The following is a 22,068-nucleotide window of genomic DNA, read 5'->3' on the forward strand; positions in this document are numbered from 1 at the left end:
GAGTAGTCATCCAGATTAGCTTTACACAGAGGCAAGGCAGGCAGCTGCTAAGTTGGTATCATTTCAGAGGGTTGGCCCACATTTCACTGGGGAGGCCCGGAAAGCTCCTCCACCCTCATCTTCCTGAAATTTCGGTATGAGTAAGAGGCAGTAAGGTATAACAGAAAAAACACAGAAGGTGAAAGTGGGATTTGAAATGGAAAGGAGGCCTAGGTCAGGATCCTGACTCTGCCAGCTACTAACAATGAGAATCTAAGCAGAATTCACTTTGTCTGACCCCCAGGTTCTTTATCTGCAATAATAACAATAAGATAATAGTTCCTTACCCCTTATACCTACCTCACAGCACTGCTGAACTTAACTAATGTATGTGAAATCATGAGTACTCTGAAGGGATTTTCTTGCTTAGTCACTTCTCAGTTACATCTGACTCTTGGTGACCCCATCTGGGGTTTTCTTGGCAGAGATACTGGAGTGGTTTGCCACTTCCTTCTCCAGCTCATTTTATAGATGAGGAAACTGAGGCAGATGAGGAAACTGGACTTGAAAGGACTTGCCCAGGGTCACACAGTTAGTAAGTGTCTGAAGCTAGATATGAAACTCAGGAAGATGAGTCTTCCTGACTCCAGGCACTATGTCATCTACCTGCCTCATGGAAAGGAATTCCATTAGCTTCAAGTTTTGATCTCTATTAGAACACAAACATCTCTGGGAGAAAGAAGACTGATTTATCTGTTATCAGTCATTTGGACCTTATTAGTGAACAAGTTTATTAAATCGTTCTTTGATAATAAGTTTTCATAAGGAGAGAAGGAAAACTCAGGAGGGCCTATAGGGGAGGCAGAATGAAGAAAATGGAGGTTGGGGGCAACTTGTCGATACTTCCAGAGTAATCCCTGCTGAAAATTCTTCCCTGTCCTCTTGAAGAAGCCAGGAGACCCCCTGTGAGGAGGCTTTGGCTGGGAGAAAGGCACAGAAGACGACAGCAAGAAGGTCCATTTAAACACTTTACCTTTGGTCCAATCTCTCCCAATGGGCCAACCAGTCCCTGTGGTCCTTGAGGGCCCTAGAAGGACAGATGGACAAAAATCTCTTTAAGATGCCACTTTTCTCCTATGGAAAGTTATCTTTCTAGCCAGCTGCAATCAGGCCTTCTAAGCAGTCAGAAGCTCCCAGTCAGGTCCTAGCCAAAGGGTAGGCTCCACCACTGGCCCAAAGAGCAGGCTCAGATTCTCTCAAGAGTCTTTGTTTCATTCCTCCCTCAACCATGGACAAAGGCCAACCTGTGCCCTCGCCTTGTGGAGCACTGGTAAAGCCTCTGGTCTGTGCAGACCTGGCCCACAAGCAGCTTCCAAACCACCAGAGCCTGGTCCCCGGCCTTCCTCCAACTCGTTTCTGCCAGACTCCCACTGGAGTCCTCTTTCCACCACAGAGCTCGGAGCTCAGGCCAGCCACACAAATAGATTTCTTTTTTTTTCCCCCTGGACTAATCATTTGGGAAAACTAGGCAGTCCAGATTGGCTCTGTAAAAAGGATTAAATAAGAGAGGTGGAGGAGATACTGAAGTGCTTCTAGGCCCAGGGCCTAATTTCCTTTGGGGCCTTCCCAGCTTCTTTGAGGCTATGGTGTTCAGACCTTCTCTCCTGTCTCTCCTTCTCACCTCGCCCTCCTCACCTGACTCCATATTATCTCTTTAGAAAGCAAAGATTCCATCCTCTCTCGGGGGGTTTCCCAAAACAATCCCTGTCCCTCTTTGCAGACAACACTTCTGGTCATTCCTACAGTGTCCACACATTTTCTCTCCCCACAACCTTTGAGTATCATGCATGATATTGGCAGGACAGGAGTCATCCCCTTTCCCCACTGCCTACCCCTCCCCCCCACCCCCCCACTGCACCCTCCCTGGATCCTGGAGGCTCCTATGAGCTTAGAGAAGAGTAAAAAACAGGAAGGCAAGAGGAAGAGAATAGGGAGAGAGATAACTTACCGGTTCTCCTGGAATGCCCTTAGCCCCTGGGGGGCCAGAAGGACCTGGGATTCCCTGCAGGGATCAGATCCTGGAATTATTTTTGTTCTAGTTACCACCACCTTTCTCCTGACTCCCGCCCACCACCTTGGTCTCAGTCACTCTGGAGGAAAGTGACAGAGACATGTCCTGGAACTGAATGAAGCCAAAATAAGCCTCACCAGCAAATCTATCTTTGAAGTCATTCCCTCTACTACATCCTCCCCCTTGTCCACTTGCTTATATCATGGAAAGAGAAAGAAAGCCACCAGTGTTTAACACTTACCGGGAAGCCACGAGGCCCCATCTCTCCTCTCTCGCCTTCCTGGCCCTATAAACATATTTGGGATAATTAGAGGCTGAGAATCAGGGTCCCAATTCCTCATGCTCCTGCATCAGGGAAGTCCATCAAAGGCATGTATGACAGTGAAGGGAGTGTGTGTGTCTGGGGGGGAAGGAAGGGGAGATTGGCAGGGGGCCAGTCTGGCACCATGCCCTTGGCTCCAGGGAAATTGCTGACATACCTGCTGTCCATCCAGGCCCTGTTTGCCCTGTGTTCCTGGAGGGCCCTGAGAAGGAGAGCAAATAACAGAAAGGCGGGCTTTGGCATTGCGAGGGGTAGGCAAATGTCGATAGTTTTAGAGGTCCACACTCTTTGGAGCCACTGGACCAGGTATAGCTGTCTGACTCAGAAGGCCTGGGGTCTGAGGCAGGGGAGAGGGTCATTGTTCCTCATCCCTCTCCACTCCAAACTTCCTCAGGTAAGTGGAGTGGATCTCGGAATTAGAGATTGCTAGAGCTAGAAGGGAATTTAGAGTCCAGCCCTTCCTCTTACAAAGGAGAAGCACTCCTGATCATGAGAAAAACACTGAGCTTCCCATGGATCATTTTGTGCCCTTGCCCTCCACGTCCTCTCCCCAATCCCTGTGGCTAGCAAGGCCATATGTGAGTATGTGAGACTCTAACCCAGGGGTAGGGAACCTGTGGCCTTGAGGCTGCATGTGGCCCTCTAGGTCCTTAAGTCCTTTGACTGAATCCAAACTTCACAAAGCAAATTCCCTTAATAAAAGAATTTGTTCTGTAAAACTTGGACTTAGTCAAAAGGCCATACCTGAGGACCTAGAAGGCCACCTCTGGCCTTTAAGTGGCAGGTTCCCCACTCCTGACTCTCCAGAATGATCTTCTTGGAACTGCCAAGTCAATTTTAGGGCAGTCCTGCCTGTGGAAGAAGAGTGGAGGAAAGGGTGGATAGGATAACTTTTCTCAACTTCCTTTCCAATCCAAGAATCCTGAAAGGGCTTTGTGTATGTGTCCCTGACTAGATCTGGAGTTCAGCTACTGCCCTGGACAGGAATACTGACTGCTTAGGGGGTGACTAGTGCAGAGAGATTTAACAGGACTCAGCTGTTGGAAAATCATACTCCCACCCCTCTGAATCCATCCAGGAAGGAGGGATGGTCTATCTCTGGGTCGGGAAGCATGCACTTTGGGAAGGACACATACCTTGACACCTTGTGACCCTGGCTCCCCTGCTGGTCCATCTGGTCCTCGGGGCCCCTGAAGAGAGGACAGTCAGAAGAGCGGTGTGAACAGTAGGGGTCTCCCTTGGGCCATAAACAGGGGGAGGACCAGAACAGTGCTGCCCGCCCCCAGCTTCCACCCCAACCCACAACCTGGCCCCTCCACTCCCTTCCAGCCCATACTTTCCCTATTCCCTCCAACTCCCACTCCATGGCTTTTCCCAGAACAAGCATGGGGCCAGCTCTCTGGCCTTCTCTGCAAAGACACACAACAGTTCCCTCTTTCAGTGTACATTCTAGAGGGGAAATGATTTGTAATTATCTGGGTACATTCAGATATGTACAGAGTAGATGTAGGACCATCTCAAAGGGAAAGGTAGGAGCAGTTGTGGGGATCAGGAAAGGTCTCCTGAAGAAGATGGGTTTGCAGCTGAATCTTGAAAGCAGGGAAGCGAGGGGATGAAGCTCAGGGGGCAGAGCATTCAACGTATGGAGAGCAACCAATGCAAAGGAAGAGAGGTTCCTGGGAGACGGGATATCATGTTTGAAGAGCTGAAAATTGGCCAGTGTAGCTATATGTTGAGTTTGTAGAGGGGAGTCAGAAATAAAAAGACTGGAAAAGAGGAAAGGAAAGTTAGGGCCAGCTTGTGAAGGACTTTAAATGACAAATAGATTGTTTATAATTGATCCTGGAGGTAACTGGGAGCTGCTGGAGCTGCTTGAGGTTGTGTGTGTGTGTGTGTGTGTGTGTGTGTGTGTGTGTGTGTGTGTGTGTGTGTGTGTGTGTGAGAGAGAGAGAGAGAGAGAGAGAGAGAGAGAGAGAGAGAGAGAGAGAGAGAGAGAGAGAGAGAGAGAGAGAGAGAGAGAGGTGATATGGTTATACCTATACTTTAGAAAAATCAGCTTGGTATTTGCATAGAGGATGAACTGAGGAAGGGAGAGACTTGGGGCACAGAGAGACATTAGGAAGCTATTGCAATAGTCTAGGCAAGAGGGGATGGAGGCTGGAATGGTGGTGGCAGCTGTAGAATCCCCCTCCCGCCTATGCCTGACTTTGCTGATTGCCCTCAGCCTTCTTACTGCAGTCCCACTAAGCCCAATCCAGTTCCTGCTAGGGGAGTAATACTTTCATTCCCCTTGCCACTCTGGCAGAGGAACAGTGACCATCTGCCTAGGACCCCTAGCCCTCTTAACAGCAGATGGTTGTAGAAGAGATACCAGATAGCATAAGAGGAACAGAAGTGCACATGTACCCTTTTGTGGTTGGGGGTAAAGAGATGGGAGGCCAGGCACAGGTTTATAACAAACAAACAAAAAAACTCAAACGCCAAAACAGTAGAAAAAGCAGTCTCTGTGGAGGCTCATGGGAGAGGTGATCTGTCTGGACACCTGGCATTAGAGTCAGACACAGATGGGCAGAGGCAAGGCAGGGTAAAAGGAGTGCAAAGACCACTGGATGAGGAGCAGGAGGAAACCTGGGTTCTAATCCCAGCACTGTTAATGACTTGTACAACCTGGGCCAAGTTACACATGGTCTCAATCTGTCTAAGGAAGGGGTTGTTTTCGATAATCTCTAATATTCCTTTCTGCTCTGAATTTCATGATCTTATGACTTCTCCAGCTGCCTACAGAGATGGTGAAAATATCTTGGGATTAAGGCAATAACACAGGCTAGTTAGGAATCAGGCCCCTAGGTAAATCGTCAAAAAATGAGTGACTGATGGTTTATTCATTGGAGTTTGGGGAAACACAGGGAGGGAGGAATGGGAAATGGATAGAAACTCCAATCCAGTCACTGCACTGATCCTAGAACAAACCACATTTCACTGAAGGCCCTGGGAAGCGGAGTTAGGCAATGGGGAATGTCCCCAACCCCCCAAAACGAAATGAAGAGTTGATCTGCATGGGGCCTCCATCTGGTCATGCTGACAGATCAGAAGTGAATGGGAAAGAGGCCAACATAGAAGCAACAGAACCAGGAGACAGTCTCCCGCTGGGGCTACCGAAAGAACCAATGGATGGAGGGTGGGGGAGGTCTGAGGGGTGGATGCTCTTGGGAACCCCTCCCTGTAGAAACCAAGAGTGAGGAGCCTGGGGTGGCTGGGAGTAGGCTGAAAGATCCAAGCTGTCAGTTCTGAAGATAAGAACGGTGAGAGGAGGCAGCAGGGCTAGAGGGGGATCCTTTGGGCCATCTCCACCTCCCCATTCTCTTCTTCTCTGGACCAGTTCTTTGACTTGTAAGTCAAAACAGCTGCAGCCACATGCTTCCCATCCCAGGAAGAACAACAAACATTTGAGGGAAGAAAAGTGGGGGTGGGGGAATGTCCCTTGGGAGCAAATAGAAAAGAAGGGATTGATTGACACTGAGCCCAATGGAGAAAAATCTGAGTTTATCAGAGGCACAGTGATAGACTTCCTTTAACTCTTGGCTGGGATCCCAGAATACACTCTTCAGGGAAAGAAGGACTTGGCTCTACCGTAGTGATTAGTCTCTCCTATTTGCTCTAGTGTCCCCTAAGAAACTGAGGTCTGGCTCTCTGGATGATGAAAGAAGAAAGGTTGTTCTTCCAAATATTTTTCTTTCTGTTGAGGGTACCACAATTCTTCCAGTCACCCCGTTTCTCTATCTTTGACTCTTCACTCTCCTCCCCGCTACCCTCATATCCAATCAAGTGCCAAGTCTTATCAACTCTGCCTTCTGATATCTCTCAAATATATCCCCTCTTCTCCATTCCTCTAACCACACCCTAGTTCAGTTCTTCATCTCTCTTCTATTGCAATTACCTCCTACCTGGTATCCCTGCCTCAACATCTCTCCCCTTTCCCATCCATATTTCTTCACCTAATAGCTAAGTTGATGCTCCTTTTTTTTAGGTTATCATTTATTTATTTTATTTTTTAATATTTAAATTTATTTATTTTTAGTTTTCAACATTCATTTCCACAAGATTTTGAGTTCCAAATTTTATCCCCATTAGTTGATGCTCTCTGACCATGTCACTTTCCTGCTCAAGAAGCTACAGACATAACTTTCTACTACTTCCAGAATTAACTTCTAGAATCAAAAACAATCTCCTCAGTTTGACATTTGAAGCCTTTCAGACCTTTCCAGGCTGCCCACACCTCACTCCCCCTCATGCACTCGATGCTCCTGTCAAATTTGCCGACTTGCGGTTCCCCATCTCAAATATTCCATCTTCCATCTCTGTGGCTCTGTACAAGCATTTCCCTGTATCCAGAATGCTCCTCCTACTCACCTCTTGGAACCCCTCACTCCCCTCAAGACAGTTCAATTGCTGCCCCCTTCAAGAGGCGCTGTGGCAGGCAACATGGCAGTGGAAAGAGTGTTGTAATTAGAATCTTGGGACCAGAATTCAAAAGTCAGCTCTGCAACTTACAACCTCTATGACCTTTAACAAATCACTTCTCTCACAATTTTCTCACCTGTAAAATGAGAGGATTGTACCAGATGACCTCCGAGGTTCCTTCCTGCTTTAGATCTACGATTCTACAATCTACGATGTCATGAAGAAGCCCTTCCTTATTTTCCTAGTTATTAGTCTCCCACCAAAAACAAACTGAAAATCATCACATATTGATTAGGTATAGATCTTGTATTTACATACCTGGGACTCTATGGTTACTCTCGGCCACCCACAGTAGAAACTAAGCTGCTTGAAGGCAAGGGCCAGATCATTTTTGTATTTGCATCTCTTGTGCCTCATCAAGTGTAGGCTCTTAATAGATGCTGACTGACTGATTGCCACGCATTTGAGAAGGAGGGAAGTGACCCACAGGGCTATGGGGTAAATGGACTCTCCCAGTGTCTCCACACTTGACCTAGTGACCCAGTAATCTGCTGGATCTGACTTGAGGAAGGCATCTCCATTGGCTAGTAGCCTTCTCAGGCTTCCAGGTATGGTGACAATGAACTCTTTCTAGGAATAAGGCAATAGATGTGGAATTAAACAGTTTTCTAAAAGCTATATGAAGGTCAGAGGTAATTGGAGACTCTTTTCAGGTCCCCCCTCCCATCTGCACATGATCCTCAGAACTGTGGCCAAGAGTTTCATTCTGAAGAATCTTCTAAAATATAATTGATCCCAACTGGAGGCAAGAGTGTAATGTGACTGCTGAAGAGGCTAATGGGATATTAGACTTCATAATAATCACAATAGTTATCATTTACATAGCTCCCTACAATTACTATCTCATTTGATCCTCACAACAACCCTGGGAAGTACGTACTATTATCATTTCCAGTTTACAGATGAGGAAACTGAGGCAAGCAGAAATTAAGTGACTTGCTCAAGGTCACACAGAGAGTCAGTATCTGAGGCCAGATTTGAACTCCATCTTCCTGACTACAGGTTCAGCACTCTATCCACCATGCCACACAGCTAGCTGCCCGATGTGCTAGAAGAGAAGCATAGGAGAGTGACAGTCCTTTGTGTACTCTTTGCTGGTCACACCACATCTGGGAGGCTACATTCAACACCCCCATGCCTGAGCAACACATTTTATGCAAGACACTTAGCAACTGGAATCTCTCACAAAAAGCATACTTGGAACCACATGTCATGAGGAACAATTATAGATTTAAAGCTGTCGGGATTCTGAGAGGTCATCAAGTACAACTCCCTCATTTTACAGATGAGGAAACAGAGGCCTACAGAGGTTAAGCGACACACCTAGGATCAAACGGCTAGTGTATGGCTGAGGTAGAATGTGAATTCAAGTCTTCTTGATTCCGAGATGGGTGGGGGGCTGAGAATACGATCACTGTATACAAATATTTTAGGCGCTGTCCTCTGGAAGAGGATTGGGGCTTATTCCACTTATTCTGTCTTATTCCAGAAGATTAAATTGAAAACAATGGATAGAAGCCATAGAAAGGTAGTTTTTTCACTTAATATAGGGAAAAGATTTCTACACTTTTGGAAATAGAATAGAGTGCCTTGTAAAGCATCAGGTTTCCATCAGTGGAGATGCATGAGCAAAGACCAGATGACCACTTGTCAGGGATGGAGTGGGAGACACATATTCTTCAGAGGAGGGTTGGACTAGGCAGTCTCTAAGGGCTTTCCCAACTTGAAGACTTTGATTTGACACTCCAGGGTCCTGGGTCCAAGACTGAAAAATCCAGAAGCCCCTATTGCAAGAGGAAGGGCAGAAGGCACCCCCTCCTCCAGGACTCTGTGCAGGCTGACCTGACCGAGGTCTCCCTTCCTTCCTGGTTCTCCTGCTGAGTTCCTCTACATGAAGAACAGTGTGACATTTGTATTCCTAGTGGCTCTCTGTGGGCCAAGGATACTGGGGATGGGGACTGGGAGGGAGCTGGCAAATGGAGCTTGTCCTTCAAGGAGCCGGCAGAAAAGACAAGAAAGCTCCTGTTACCAAGCCTGATCTTTTCCCTAACCCGCTGAAAGGATGCTGTCTAGCCAACATCAGCTGTTTTAAAGCTCTCTGGTAGAGATTGGAGATGAGGCTGGTTGGAGAATTATGAAGTTTGACAGGAATAAATGTAAGGTCCTGAACTTAAAACAAAATCAACTTTTCAGCACTGTTAAAAATCTAGTATATACTATACAGTTCAGTACTTAATTACATTCAGCCTAGTAGAAGGTCTGCTAATTGCTTTGCATGTATTGGTCTGGCTTGCCCAACAAGACTACAACACCCTGAGGGCAGGGGCTTTATCTTATTCTTCTGTATCCTTCACAGTGCCAAGCTGGGCCCAGAGGAAACACTTAGGGAATACGGATTAGAGAAAAGGAGTCTTAAGGGTGGGAGAAGGAAGCAAACATTTGAGGAGCTATGTACTAAAACAATTAATATTGTCTGCTTAGCCCCAGGGGACTACTGAGGGAAAGCTGCAGAAAAGAACACATGTTCAACATAAGGAAAAACTCCCTAACAATTAGAGCTTTCTAATTCCGAACCATTAGAACTATCTTGGAACGGAATAGGCTCCCCATTACTGAAAGTATTCAACCACAGGCTGAATAATCACTTGTCAAGGAATCCAGGACAGGTATGGGTTGGCCTAGGTGGTCTGATGCATTCAAATTACAGTTTTGACAATTCCTATTGGTATTACCATAGATACCCCATTTCCTTTTTCTTTATTCAGTTTCCTCATCTGTGGGGTGAAAGGGCTGGATGGGATCCTCTCAGATCCTTTCCAGATCAAAATCTTATGACCCTAGTTAGGCCCCAGTCCTAGAACCCAGTCAAACATTGGATCAAGAAAAATCAGTGTGTTAAAAGTCTGAATGAAGGACCAGGTTTTTAAATGTATCTGATACCAGGAGAGTGTGACTGAAAGAAACTTGCTTTTAAAAATTCATCTTCATCAGTAGAAGAAAGACCCAGTCTCAGGATATCAGATAGGAATGATGTGACAGAAAGAATGCTTGAGTAGGATTCAGGAAACTGGAAGTCCAGCTCCACTCCTAACTAGCCATGTGGCCTTGGGCATATCCCTTTCTTTCTCTGGGTCTCAGTTTCTTCATCTATAGAATAAAAAAGTTGAATTAAATGTTGTTGGTGGTCCTTTCTGGCACTAACATTATCTGTTCCTTGTGAAGGAAACATCACTAACTTCCTTAGGTAGAGAAGATGTGTCCCACACTCAGCCACGATAATGAAAATGGTTAGCACTTACAGCTTTAAACGTTTTTTATATGTCATCTCATTTGATCCTCACAACAACCCCTAAAGTAGATGTTACTCTCATCTCCATTTTACAGATTGGGGAAATTGAGGCTTACATGGCTTGCCCAGGGTCACACTATTAGCAAGTATCTGAGGTGGAATTTGAATCCAGGTCTTGGCTACAAGCCCAGTGCCCTAAACATTATCCTGGGGAGTTTGTAGTCTAGAGTACCCTCATTCATCTCAATCCACTATGCCAAATAGCTAATTTGCCAAGGTGTCCCATCAGAAAGAGTCTTGAGCTGGACAGACCATCAGTTTGACCCAGAAGGGTACAGCTGACATTCCTATAGACTCCTGCCAGAGGTTGACACCATACTGCCAAAGAACTCAGTTCTCTGAGCCAAGAGTGCAAGAACAAAACTCGCCCTTCCCTGTTTAGTCAAAAGCAACAAGGGAGTCAGACAAAGGAGGAGGCATGGGGCCAGGCAGTCCGTGGGCAAGACAAAGCTAAGGATGAATATAGCAGGGGGATAGCCTGACTATTGGTTCCAAGGCAGGCTAGCCAAAGAGCTGGATCCATCATGCTCCATTGGTGATATACCCATCCACCACACAGTCATAAAGCACTGGGATGTGATCTCACCAGGAAAGGAGGGGTAGGAGTTGTCCTCCGTTAGCAGGGGGAAAGCTGAGTTTCAGAGTGGTCTGGTAAATGGCCCAATTGCATAGCTCATGAAGGCTTAGAAGTTAAATTTATGATTTTTTTGAGTCCTTCCTAGAATGAAGGGAGGATGAAGTCAAAGATCTTATAGCCTCATTGGACCAGCCAGACTGTCTAAACCAGGGCTTCTCAACCTTGGGTCCATGGACCCCCCAATGGGCCCATGAACAGATATCAGGGGTTCCATGAACTTAGACAGAAAAAAAATTACATCTTTATTTTCATTAACCTCTAACTGAAATTTAGCATTTCCTTTAATTATTTAAATACATTATTCTGAGAAAGGGCACATAGGCTTAAACAAACTGCCAAAGACTGCCATGACACACAAAGGGTTAAGAGCCTCTGGTCTAAACATTCCTGAGATACTGACTTGAAGGTCACTTTCCAAGACAGGTGGTCCTCTGCCCAGGGAGTGGGTGACTGGATAGCCAAGGAAAATGCCTTCTTCCCTAGCTCAATATCCCTTTAAGATTCCAAGGACCATGCATGAATACAGTAATTCAATTTCCTTCCATAGGACTGAGAAAGTTATTGATGGAATCATGCCTATGATTATAGGGAGGTGAGAAAGAAGTCTAGGACCCTAACTGAGTTTTGGTTTTAGTTAGGAGGAGAAGGAGTGATTTTATATATTTTTAATGGGTATTTTTTTTTTACCTACAAATGGTAAAGGATTGGCACCCTCCTAATTAGCAGGGACTAAGGATTCTCTTCTGACCCTTCTAGGAAAGCTCTCATCCAACATCTCTTAAAGTTGAGAAGAGCCAAGACTTACAGTATAAACAAGTCTTAGAGTTAACAGAGGGCCAACCATGGGGTCCTCACCACTCACTGGATTCTATGATCCCATGTCCTTCTCTGAAGGTAGTGATTCTGCCCTCCCCTGAGATGACCAGAGAGATTTGGAAAGAGGCAAACCTATGAGTTCCAATCCCACTCTGAGACCTTAGAGCAGGAAGTTGAGTCTAAAATAAGATGGAAAATCAGAGCAACACTCCCAGGCCCCATGCTTTGAAGAAGAAAGTGAGAAAAAGGATTTGGCCCCTTCAGCTGATGTGAAAAAGAAGTGAAGTTGATGTATGGGAGATAGCTTGTGGGGCTCCATGCTAAATCTCAGTTCTGTTCTTTCTCCCTCCAAGGCATCTCTAAAGTTCATTTTAACCAGATTTCACCTGGATCCACATGTTTAAGGGGATTGGGGCAGGAGTGGTCAGATAAAGTATGATCTCTGAGCTACAAGCCTCTCTAGGGATGGCCCTGGATGTGGGGTCAGGGACAGAAGCATAAACATGGCCCAAAACAAGAGGCTTGAACCAAACTGTGACTGGCTGCTAATTTAAATTTTCAACTACACATTCCCTCTGCCACCCCCACTCCCAAACTAATACAGCGCAGACTTCATCAGCCCTCCAGGTTGTGGCGACTGGTTACAATCAAAGCCATATGACAATGCTTTCATATCTGCCCCCCGCCCCCCACCCAAGTGAGATGTTTTTCATTAAGTCCTGGAAGATGGGCCTGGGAGTCTGGCTTGCCTGGAATGAACACTCTCCATCTCATGAATGTTTCCATTCCAGACCTGATTAAGATTGTACTGGAAACCCACTGTGAATGACAACTCCGTCCAATTACCTCTCAGGGTCTCTTCTCAGACCATTCATCCTCCACGCCTGGTGTCTCTAAACTTAACGTGAACCTGGGAGTTCTCAAGGCTGGGGCTGGGGAGCTGGAGGGACCCCAAAGATCTGTCTGCACTGTGAGGAGGTTCAGGCTTTTACAGATGAGGAAAGAGAGGCTCAGTACACAGTAGAGCAAAGATTCTAACTTACACCCTCTGACTCCAAATCCAGATGTTTTTTTCTTACTGATTAAGAGAACTCCATTCCTTACACACTCCCCATTCCATAAATTGACTAACTCTCCTCAGCTCCAATTTTTCCTTTGGAAGGGCAACAACATTACACAAATCCAAAAGCCTGTGTCACCCACATTATTGAGGTTTGCCTCCCAGCCTGGCAGAGCTAGAAGGGAACTGGAAGGTTGCCTAGTCTAAGACCCATTTTACAGTAGAGAAAATTAAGGCACAGAGAATGTGGCAAACAACTTGTCCATGGTCTTGCAATGAGTATGTGGAAGAACTGGGGTTAGAACCCAGGACTCCTAACTCTTGGTCTAGTATTATTACCACTTTCTACAGAAAGGGGGGTAGGGACAGTAAATTATGAGGTTATTTCTATATTCATATTTCTATATTCTATATATGGGGACATATGACTTAAAGACTTAAAAGACTGGATCCCAAACCCTCTGAGCATCTTGCTGGTACAATACACAGCTCCAGTAAGGCCTGACTCTGCAGGTTCTGGATGCCTCCTAAAATACTCAGCTTGGGGGACTTTGATGTGGTTGGGGCCTGGGTTTCCTCAAGTAGAAGATGCATTTTTATACTCAGTGTTGGGAAAAGAGTAGGGCGAGCTTGCTAAAGGGGAGGGTGGAAGGGGCTAGGACCTGGGGAGCTCTTGGGTTTGACATCTGTAGAGGAAATACAGGCCAAAGCTGCAGAATCAAGCTTTCAAATGAATGTATGTCTCTCTAGGAAGGGGAAGAAAGGGGGAACAGAAGCAGTTGTCAGAAGGGCTGGAGAAACAAGCCCTAGGTCCCCAGCCTGAGATGCTGCAAATATCTGGGGTAGCTGAGAGTTCTCGGCACATAGTGAGGGATGGGAGGGAAGCATTAGGCTCATGTAGGGGCTTCCTCAACACAAGGACTGAATCCCCCTACAGAGTCCTGTGACACTAAGTATAGTTAGGAGCTCGTGCCTGGGTCTGAGGAATGTCTCCTAATCTCCCTGAAGCCCAACAGGCTTATCAGACCATCTGGTTTTGGAAAAAGCCAAATCCACTTAAAATCCATCTGAAGGGAAAAGGGCATTGGAAAAAGAAAAAATAATTCCTAACCCTTCTATCACCCATCGCAGGGTTTTGAAAAGAGGCCTTTTTACAGGAAAGCTTAAACGGATATGTTTAATACTGCCGATTTCAGTATTTGCTAGGCCATACCCTGATATCTCATCTCCCTTACTTTCCCTACACCAGGGTGATGCTGCTGAATGGGGACGTGAGAATGCAAAGGATAGTAGACAGAAGCCAAAGAGTACATCTGTACACAGCTGGCTGGACAGGCTAGTTTTCCAAAGTGCAGAAGGAAAAGAAAAATGGGCATTTCTGAGCTCAGTACTGCACACAGACCTGGGTTTGGCCTCTGCATCTGGCCACATAGGCAAAGATGTTTACTGGACCAAAGGGCATGCTGACCCCTTTCCTTCCCATGCGTGGCAGTGGGGGAGGGCAGGGCAGGGCAGATGGAGTGATCCTCAAAGGAATGTAAAAGGAGTTGTCTAGAAAGCTCAGATGAAGAGAAGTCACTTTGCAAAGATCCTGGAGGTTGTCAGGATTGGTATCTGTTGTCTGCCTTCTCCTTTCCTTTCCTCATTGTCCCACCCATTTAACACAGCCTCCCTGGGTCTCCTAACCCAGCAGATGATCCAGCCTCTAAAGACCTCTGAGGGAGCTTACCCGACGTCCTTTGGCTCCTCGTATCCCCTGTGGCCCACGAGTTCCAGGAGGTCCCTGCAGTGAGAAAACCATGAAGTCAGAAAAGTGTCCTCTTTGGGTGGAGGTAGAAGGATACTGGGGACCAGCACTATGTCTCCCAGAGAAAGAGAAATAGTGCTGAAAGCCATAGAGGACTGGATACCCCATTTGGATTTTTGGGTCTAGATCTGAAATTTCCTTGGTATAGTAAACTTTACATTGAGGAAACCAGCTCTCCCAGGGTAGATCATCACCAGCTCTGCAGCTTGGAGTTTTAGGGATTGCTTGAGGCAAGAGGTCAAGTGCCTTGCCCAGGGTCAGTATGTATCAGAGGTGAGAGCTGACCAAATGACCTCTTTGTTTCCATGCAGGCTCTCTAACCATTACACAACACAGCTAAGTGGATGCCAATAAACTTGTATTCTCTGGCAGGCCCTCGAAATCCTGAAAAAATAAGCACATGGGCCCAGTGATGACATGTGCCTGTCTCCTCTAACTGACCATCAGATTCAGAATATCCTTTGGAAACAGCAACTCATTAAATGATCTGCTTTGTATAGGTAGGTAAGGATTTTCCCAATAACCTTCAGCTTTAAGGAATCAGAGGTATGGGGTGAACTAGTATGTCAGGTGTTTGTGGCAGGATCAGCGGCACTCATCCCCAAAAGGCTGGGTGTAACCATCAACCTGCTGCTAATTACTGGTCGGTTTGAGCCAGGTAAATCAGTCAGTAGAGAGTGGGGTCAGTCTAAGCCATTTTTGGAAGTTTGTTAACAGGTGACAATATCACTCAATTGACTACTTCCCTCCCTTTTTTCTCATCCAATAATCAATCACATGGGGATGTATGGTGACCCTAGGTACCATTTACTACACACTCTCTAGAATGGTGGAGAGGTGTTGGACCTGCAGTCAGTGAGACCTGGGTTCAAATGCCTCCTCAGTCACTTACTACTCTGTGACCTCGGGCTAGTCGATGAATGCATGTTGTGGGTCTCAGCTTCCTCATATGTAAATGAAGGAGTTGACTTTGATGAGTTCTCAAGTCCTGTCCAATTCCAAATCTACGTTCCTATGACTTTTTAAAAAATCCTTTATCTCATTTGTTCCTTACAATGATGTAGGCCCAGTAAGGATTATTATTTCCACTTTACAGACTGAGAGAAAGAAAGTGCTTTGCTCAAGACCATCACCTAAAATTAGAGGCTGAGCCAGGAGCTGACTCCAGACCTACTTCTCACCTTGTCTTTTGGAATTTCCCAGTTCCAAATTGGACATGTATTGTGGTTAGTAGATAGCCCCATAAAAATGGCAGATACTTGTCCAGTCGCCTTGTCTCTGGTATCCAGGAATCAGATCTGTTGATTCTTTGGACCAAACTAGTTTCCTTACCCTAGATCTACTCCAGACAAGGAAGCTAACAGAACAGGGCTTGCCCTGTGTTTTCACCCCACCCCCACCCGCCCCTCCTTGACCCCATCAGCAGCCTGGTGTCTGCTTCATGTTGGGCAGCATGGCCTTCTTCCTCGGCACTGGGAGCACCGAGGAAGGAGTGAAGATGGGAGCAGCAGATGGAGTTATTTTTCCACACACCAGAGAGGGGCTGTGGCTTCCCTGCTGGCAGCTGGAGAGAGACTCTCTATGCTCATAAAATGAACACACCCGGTCTGGGAATCAGAGAGATGGGAGTGCAGGGGAATCTTCCCAAGCCTCCAAAAGGGTTCTGTTACTCATACTTCCACTCAGGTCTTTACAGTAGTCACTGTGGTATGTGTAGTCACACAGTCACACAGATGGGGCTCCAGGTCTGGAGGAAATGAGGCAGTGGGCACACTTGCTTCCTCTCTTTTCTCTTCCTCCCCTTCTTCTCTTCTATCCTTTCATCCAATAATCAATCACTTGGGGAAATTAAATCAGAGGAGAAAGGTCCCCTTGGAGATTTAGTTTTACATCCTCATTTCAAACATGATGAAATTCAGGCTCAGAAAAGGGGACTGGCCTAAGGTCACACTGTTTGTTAGTTTTGTATAATCACACACACACACACACACGCACACACGACAGCTTGGTTCAATATAAAGATGTAACCCTAAGTTTGCCTCTGACTATAACCCTAAACCCAAATTCATTTCTGATCTGAAGTCAGAGTACATTAGAACCCTGCTTCTACTACAGGGGCTACTGCATGTATGACACTGAACAAATCACTACCTCCCTGGGCCTCAGTTTCCTCATCTGCAATAAGGAGAGGTTAGACCAGATAGCTTCTGAAGTTCATTTCAAATCTAGATCTATGATCCTATATTATTTAATACATGCCCTCAGCCCCTAAAAGTGTCATTACCTGGGTGCTCTGAGGGGCAAGTGGTTGGTAGGAAGCTGTCCCACCCTACCCTGAGCCCTGGGGTCCAGCTTTCAGACAAAGTTCAAAATGAAATCAATCAATGATGATGGCAATAGAAAGGAAGACATGGCTTATTCCCTCCCCTTTCTGAGCCTCCTTCTCAGATGGAGCCAAAGGTTCCCTTCCCAGTTCCTAGTATTATTACAGCTCAGGTTAGAGCCTCCTCAAAGGCACACAGGCTAGGATTTGGCTACAGCATCCACATAGCTGGGAAGAATGAGCCACAGCTGGACTTAATAAGGCTGCAGATTTCACATGCAAGAGAGCAGTTCATCTCCACGTGGTGATCTCCCAGACCCTCAGGTCCCATATCCCTGAGGTCTCATTCTTGAGGCTCAGGCATGATGCCTCCTTAAGCAAAGTGCTTCAAAATTCATTCACCCATCATTTTGTGGGGCCTGTGACTTTCCAGTCTCTCTGATGCCCAATACATAGCTAGAAAGACTGAGAATTAGAAGGGTTAAGTGGGGAGGGGGAGCCAAGATGGTAGAGTAGGGACCCAACTGGGCTTGCCCAACATTCCCCTCCTAACAACTTTAAATTAACACCTCAAATAAAATTCTGGAGCAGCAGGGCCAACAAAAGATCAGAGGGAGACATTTTTCCAGCCTAAGACAACTTAGGAGGTCTGTAGGAGACGTCTGTATCACTGGGGTGGGCTCAGGCCTGGAGCACAGTAGAGTACCAGTTTTGAAGAAGGTCATGACAGCAGCACCAGCAGCAGCTTTGGGAGCTCCCAGTCCAGAGATGGTAAGGGGGTGGGATAACTGGTCAGAAAGAGATTAGAAGGGACCCTTTGTTGGCACTGGGTATAGCTGGCACTGATTAGTAACTTTATTGCCATATTTAGTTCTGGATTGCAGTTCCATAGTGGAGAGGAGAGCTTGTGGTTAGTCACAAGAGAGTAGCAATGCTGGTTACAGTTTCAGGGCCAGGAGGAGCAGTAGTAATTGTAGCTGCAGAGGAGTAAGAGACTTTCCCAGGTAAACACTGGACAGAAGACCAGGAGAGCAGTCACCACACCTCTCAGGATAACATCAGCTTGAAAGCACTGAAAACCTGCAGACACCCAGAATTAGCTCTGAAAACAGTAGCACAAAAAAAGATTGAAGCTTGGGACAATGTCTTCCTACCCATTCCCACCCCCCTAGGTGAGCACAGCCTAGCTTTAACATAAAGTTCAAGTGAAGAAATAAGCTGGGTAGATGAACAAATAGAAAAAAAAGGACCTCAATCATAAAAAGCTACTATGGTGGCAGGAAATGCCAAGACATAAATTTAGAAGACAGCAATGTGAAAACAGCTATAAGCAAAGCCAAAGACAATTGCTTATTGGACCCAAGACCAGCAAGAATTCCTAGAAGAATTAAAGAATGAGATAAGAGTGGTAGAGGAAAAATTGGGAAAAGAAATAAAGGTGATACAAGAAAATTAACTGTGTGGTAAAAAGTGATACAAAAAATATTAAAGAAAATAATCACCTTAAAAAACAAAATTGGCCTAATAATAAAATTCACTGAAGAAAAGAATTCCTTAAAGAGTAGAATTGGGCAGCTGAAAGCTAATGACTCCATGAGATTGCAAAAAATAATAAAACAAAGTCATTGGAAAAACAACTGACAAAGAAAGTAGATTAAGAGAAGATAATTTGGGAATTATTGTACTACCTGAAAGCTATGATCAAAAAAAGGGCCAAGATATTATATATCAAGAAATTATAAAGCCCTGATATCTTCCAGAGGGTAAAATAGAATTTGAAAGGATCCACCAATCACCTCCTGAAAGAGATCCCAAAATGAAAACTGCCAGGGATATTGTAACCAAATTCAAGAGCTCCCAGGTCAAAGAGAAAATGCTTCAAGCTGCCAGAAAGAAATAATTCCAATCTTCTGGCACCACAGTCAGGATAACACAAGATTTAGAAGCTTCCATGTTAAAGAAATAGAAGATTTGGAAGAGAATATTCCAGAAAACAAAGGAGCTAGGATTACAACCAAAAATCACCTACTCAGCAAAACTGAGTATCATTTTTTGTGGGGAAAATGGTTATTTAATGAAATGAAATGAAAATAGATGACTTCCAAGCATTCCTGCTAAAAAGACCAGAGCTGAATAGAAATTTTGACTTTCAAATACAAGACTTAAGAAAAACATAAAAAGGTATACAGGAAAGAGTAATCACAAGGACCCAATGGAGTTAAATTGCTTACATTCCTATATGGGAAGAGGATGCATGTAACTCCTAAGAACTTCATCATTATTAGGGCAGTTAGAAGGAGTCTGTACAGTCAGAAGGCACTGGTGTGAATCAATTATGTTGGGATGATCTCTAAACAGAATGTAGGGGACAGAAAGAGGAATGCACTGGGAGAAGGGGGAAGAGAGAAGTAGAATGGAGCAAATTTTCTCACATAAAGGAGGTGCACAAGGAAGAGCTTTTATAGTGGAGGGGAAAATGAGAGGGAGGGGTTGACAGGCAGTGCCTGAACCTCTCTCTTATCAGAATTGGTTCAAAGAAGGAAGAATCTATATACACACTCATTTGGGTATAGAAATCTATCTTACCCAATACGGAGATAAGGGGGGAATGATAAAGGGGAGGGCAGATGGGGGAGGCAATGGTCAAAAGCAAAACAGACTTCTGAGAAGGGATGAGAGAGAGAGAGAGAGGAAAATAGGATGGAGGGAAATGCACAGTTAGTGATCATAACTGAATGTGAATGGGATAAGTTAGCCCATAGAATGGAAGTGAATAGCAGAATGGATTGGAAAACAGAATCCAACAATTTGTTGTATACAAGAGACACATTTGGAACAGAAAGACACACAAAGTTGAAACGAAGGGCTGGAGCAGTCTACTATGCTTCAATTGAAGTGAAGAGGGCAGAGGTAGCGGTAATGATCTCAGACAAAGCAAAAGCAAAAGCAAAAATAGACTTAATTGAAAGAGATAATTAGGGAAACTACATTTTGCTAAAAAGTACCACATACAATGAAGTAATATCAAAAAATTACAGCAACTTTCTCTGATAAAGAGAAATATATTCTCAAATATATAGTGAACTGAGTAAAACTTATAAAAATAAGAATCATTCCCCAATTGATAAATAGTCAAAGGAGACGGACAGGCAATTTTCAGATGAAGTAATCAAAGCTATATTAGGAATATGAAAAAATGCTCTAAATCAGTACTGATTAGAGAAAGACAAATTAAACAACTCTGAGTCACCACTTCACACCTATCAAAAATGACAAATGCTGGAGGAGATGAGGGAAAATAGATACATTAATGAACTGTTGGTGGAGTAGTGAACGGGTCCAACCATTCTGAAGAACAATCCAGAACCCAAAGGGCTATAAAATTGTGCATACCCTTTGGTCCAACCAAACCACTACTAGGTCTGTACCCCAAAGAAATCAAAGAAAAAGGACCTAATTGTACAAAAATATTTATAGTAGCTCTTTTTGTGGGGGCAAAGAATTGCAAATTTAGGGGGTGCCTATCAATTGGTGAATCGTTGAATAAGTTGTGACATCTGATTATAATGGATTACTATTGTGTTATAATAAACTATGAGAGGGGTAATTTCAGAAAAAAAACATGGCAAGACCTATATGAACTGATGCTAAGTGAAGTGAGAAGAACCAGGAGATCACTGTGCATGGTGACAACAGTAATGTAATAATGATCAGCTGTGAAAGTCTTGGCTACTCTGATCTGTCACCTCAGACAGCTCCAAAGGGCTCATGATGAAAAAATGCCATCCACTGCCAGAGGGAAAACTGATAAACTCTGAATGAAAATTGAAGAATACTTTTATCACTTTTTTTTCAATATAGCTAATATGGAAATTTTTGCATGATTTCACATGTTTAATTGATACCATATTGTTTGTCTTTTTGGGGGGGAGGGGTGAGAGGGAGGGAGAGACTCTGGAACTCCAAATTTAAAAAGAAAAGAATGTTAAAAATAAATAACTAATAAATATATTTTTAAAAATAAAAGTACAAAAGAGGTTTTTTCAAAGAATGGCTAAGAGCCTTGTCCCGGGAGTTGGAAAGGGACCCAGGAATCCATCCTGAGACAGCATCTCCAGCTGCCAAGGTGACCCTTCCCTCTGACTGAATTCCTCAAGCTGGCCCTATTCCCAGTCAACTTGCTGAGATAGAAGGTTGGACTAACTTGATTTGTAGTGTCAAGACTGACTTGGCTTCCTGAGTTCCTGGACCAGGTGTGGATTCTGGTTCACATGCAGCTTTCCTCCAGCCTGACCCTGCCCTTCCACTGTGGCAATTGGTCAGCACTCTCTTGATAAGTAGGTGCAAAGACCCAGACAATCAATGGAGCTTAATACCAGCCCTCCTCTCTGGGTCTGTCTTCCTGACCTCTGCCTGCATTCCAAATTCTCATCTGGTCTGCCAATGTCTTGTGTCTTTTGGTTTATAACTCTGAACTATTCTACTGGGCATTCTAGGCTAATCTGCACCCATCCAGGCTTATCAATCAATCAACTAGCAAGCATTTACTATGTGCTATGTGCCAGGTGCTGGTGACACAAAAACAAAAATAATATAGTTCCTGCCCTCAATGAGGTTATATTCTACTGACAACTCTAGGGATTCTATTGAATCCTCCAGGAGGAACTTTATATTCCTTGGTTCATTTTAGTTTTTCTTGCTTAAAACTACCTCCTTTCTCCTCTCTGAATTCTGAGAAATCAGAATCCTCTGAGTCCCATCTATCTATCAAAGCCCAGCTCAGCTCCCTCCTCTGGTACAGCAGAAAGAGATTTGAACCTGGAACTATAGCACCAGGTTTAAATCTCAGCTCTCTTACTCATTGCTTAAATGTTCCCAGGCAAATTGCTTCACCTCTGCAAGCCATCGTCTTCTCATTTATAAAATAGAGGGATTGTACTAACACGTGTGGTGACCGGAGCTAGCTCATATGGGCTTAAGAGAGCTGGTTACTAAATTTTCAGCATGAGAATTTACACCTGGAAAATCAGAAAGTGCTCCAAATAAGGTTTGAGGTATTGTTCTGCAGATTATCCAGATTTAAGGAAGTGCAGGAAAAAATTTTAATAGTGCAGATTAAATTTAGAAGTGTGTCATGCACATATTCTTCCCCCCCCCCCCAATCAATGAGGTAAATGGTTAAC

At 44.8% G+C, this 22,068-nt stretch overlaps 1 protein-coding gene across 3 annotated transcripts in view; it reads right to left on the bottom strand.

Moving 5' to 3' along the window:
- Positions 1 to 22,068, bottom strand: part of COL27A1 (collagen type XXVII alpha 1 chain) — a 242,942-nt gene that overhangs the window by 66,275 nt on the left and 154,599 nt on the right. For all 3 annotated transcript variants that reach the window (XM_072632427.1, XM_072632426.1, XM_072632425.1), the window contains exons 28-33: positions 14,485 to 14,538; positions 3,509 to 3,562; positions 2,530 to 2,574; positions 2,292 to 2,336; positions 1,988 to 2,041; positions 1,013 to 1,066 (exon numbers count right to left, since the gene is read on the bottom strand). In XM_072632427.1, the coding sequence (XP_072488528.1) occupies positions 1,013 to 1,066; positions 1,988 to 2,041; positions 2,292 to 2,336; positions 2,530 to 2,574; positions 3,509 to 3,562; positions 14,485 to 14,538 (306 nt within the window). The remainder of the gene's footprint in view (positions 1 to 1,012; positions 1,067 to 1,987; positions 2,042 to 2,291; positions 2,337 to 2,529; positions 2,575 to 3,508; positions 3,563 to 14,484; positions 14,539 to 22,068) is intronic.

The sequence above is a fragment of the Notamacropus eugenii genome, chromosome 1, assembly GCF_028372415.1.
Source record: "Notamacropus eugenii isolate mMacEug1 chromosome 1, mMacEug1.pri_v2, whole genome shotgun sequence".
In the NCBI taxonomy this organism is placed as follows: domain Eukaryota; kingdom Metazoa; phylum Chordata; class Mammalia; order Diprotodontia; family Macropodidae; genus Notamacropus; species Notamacropus eugenii.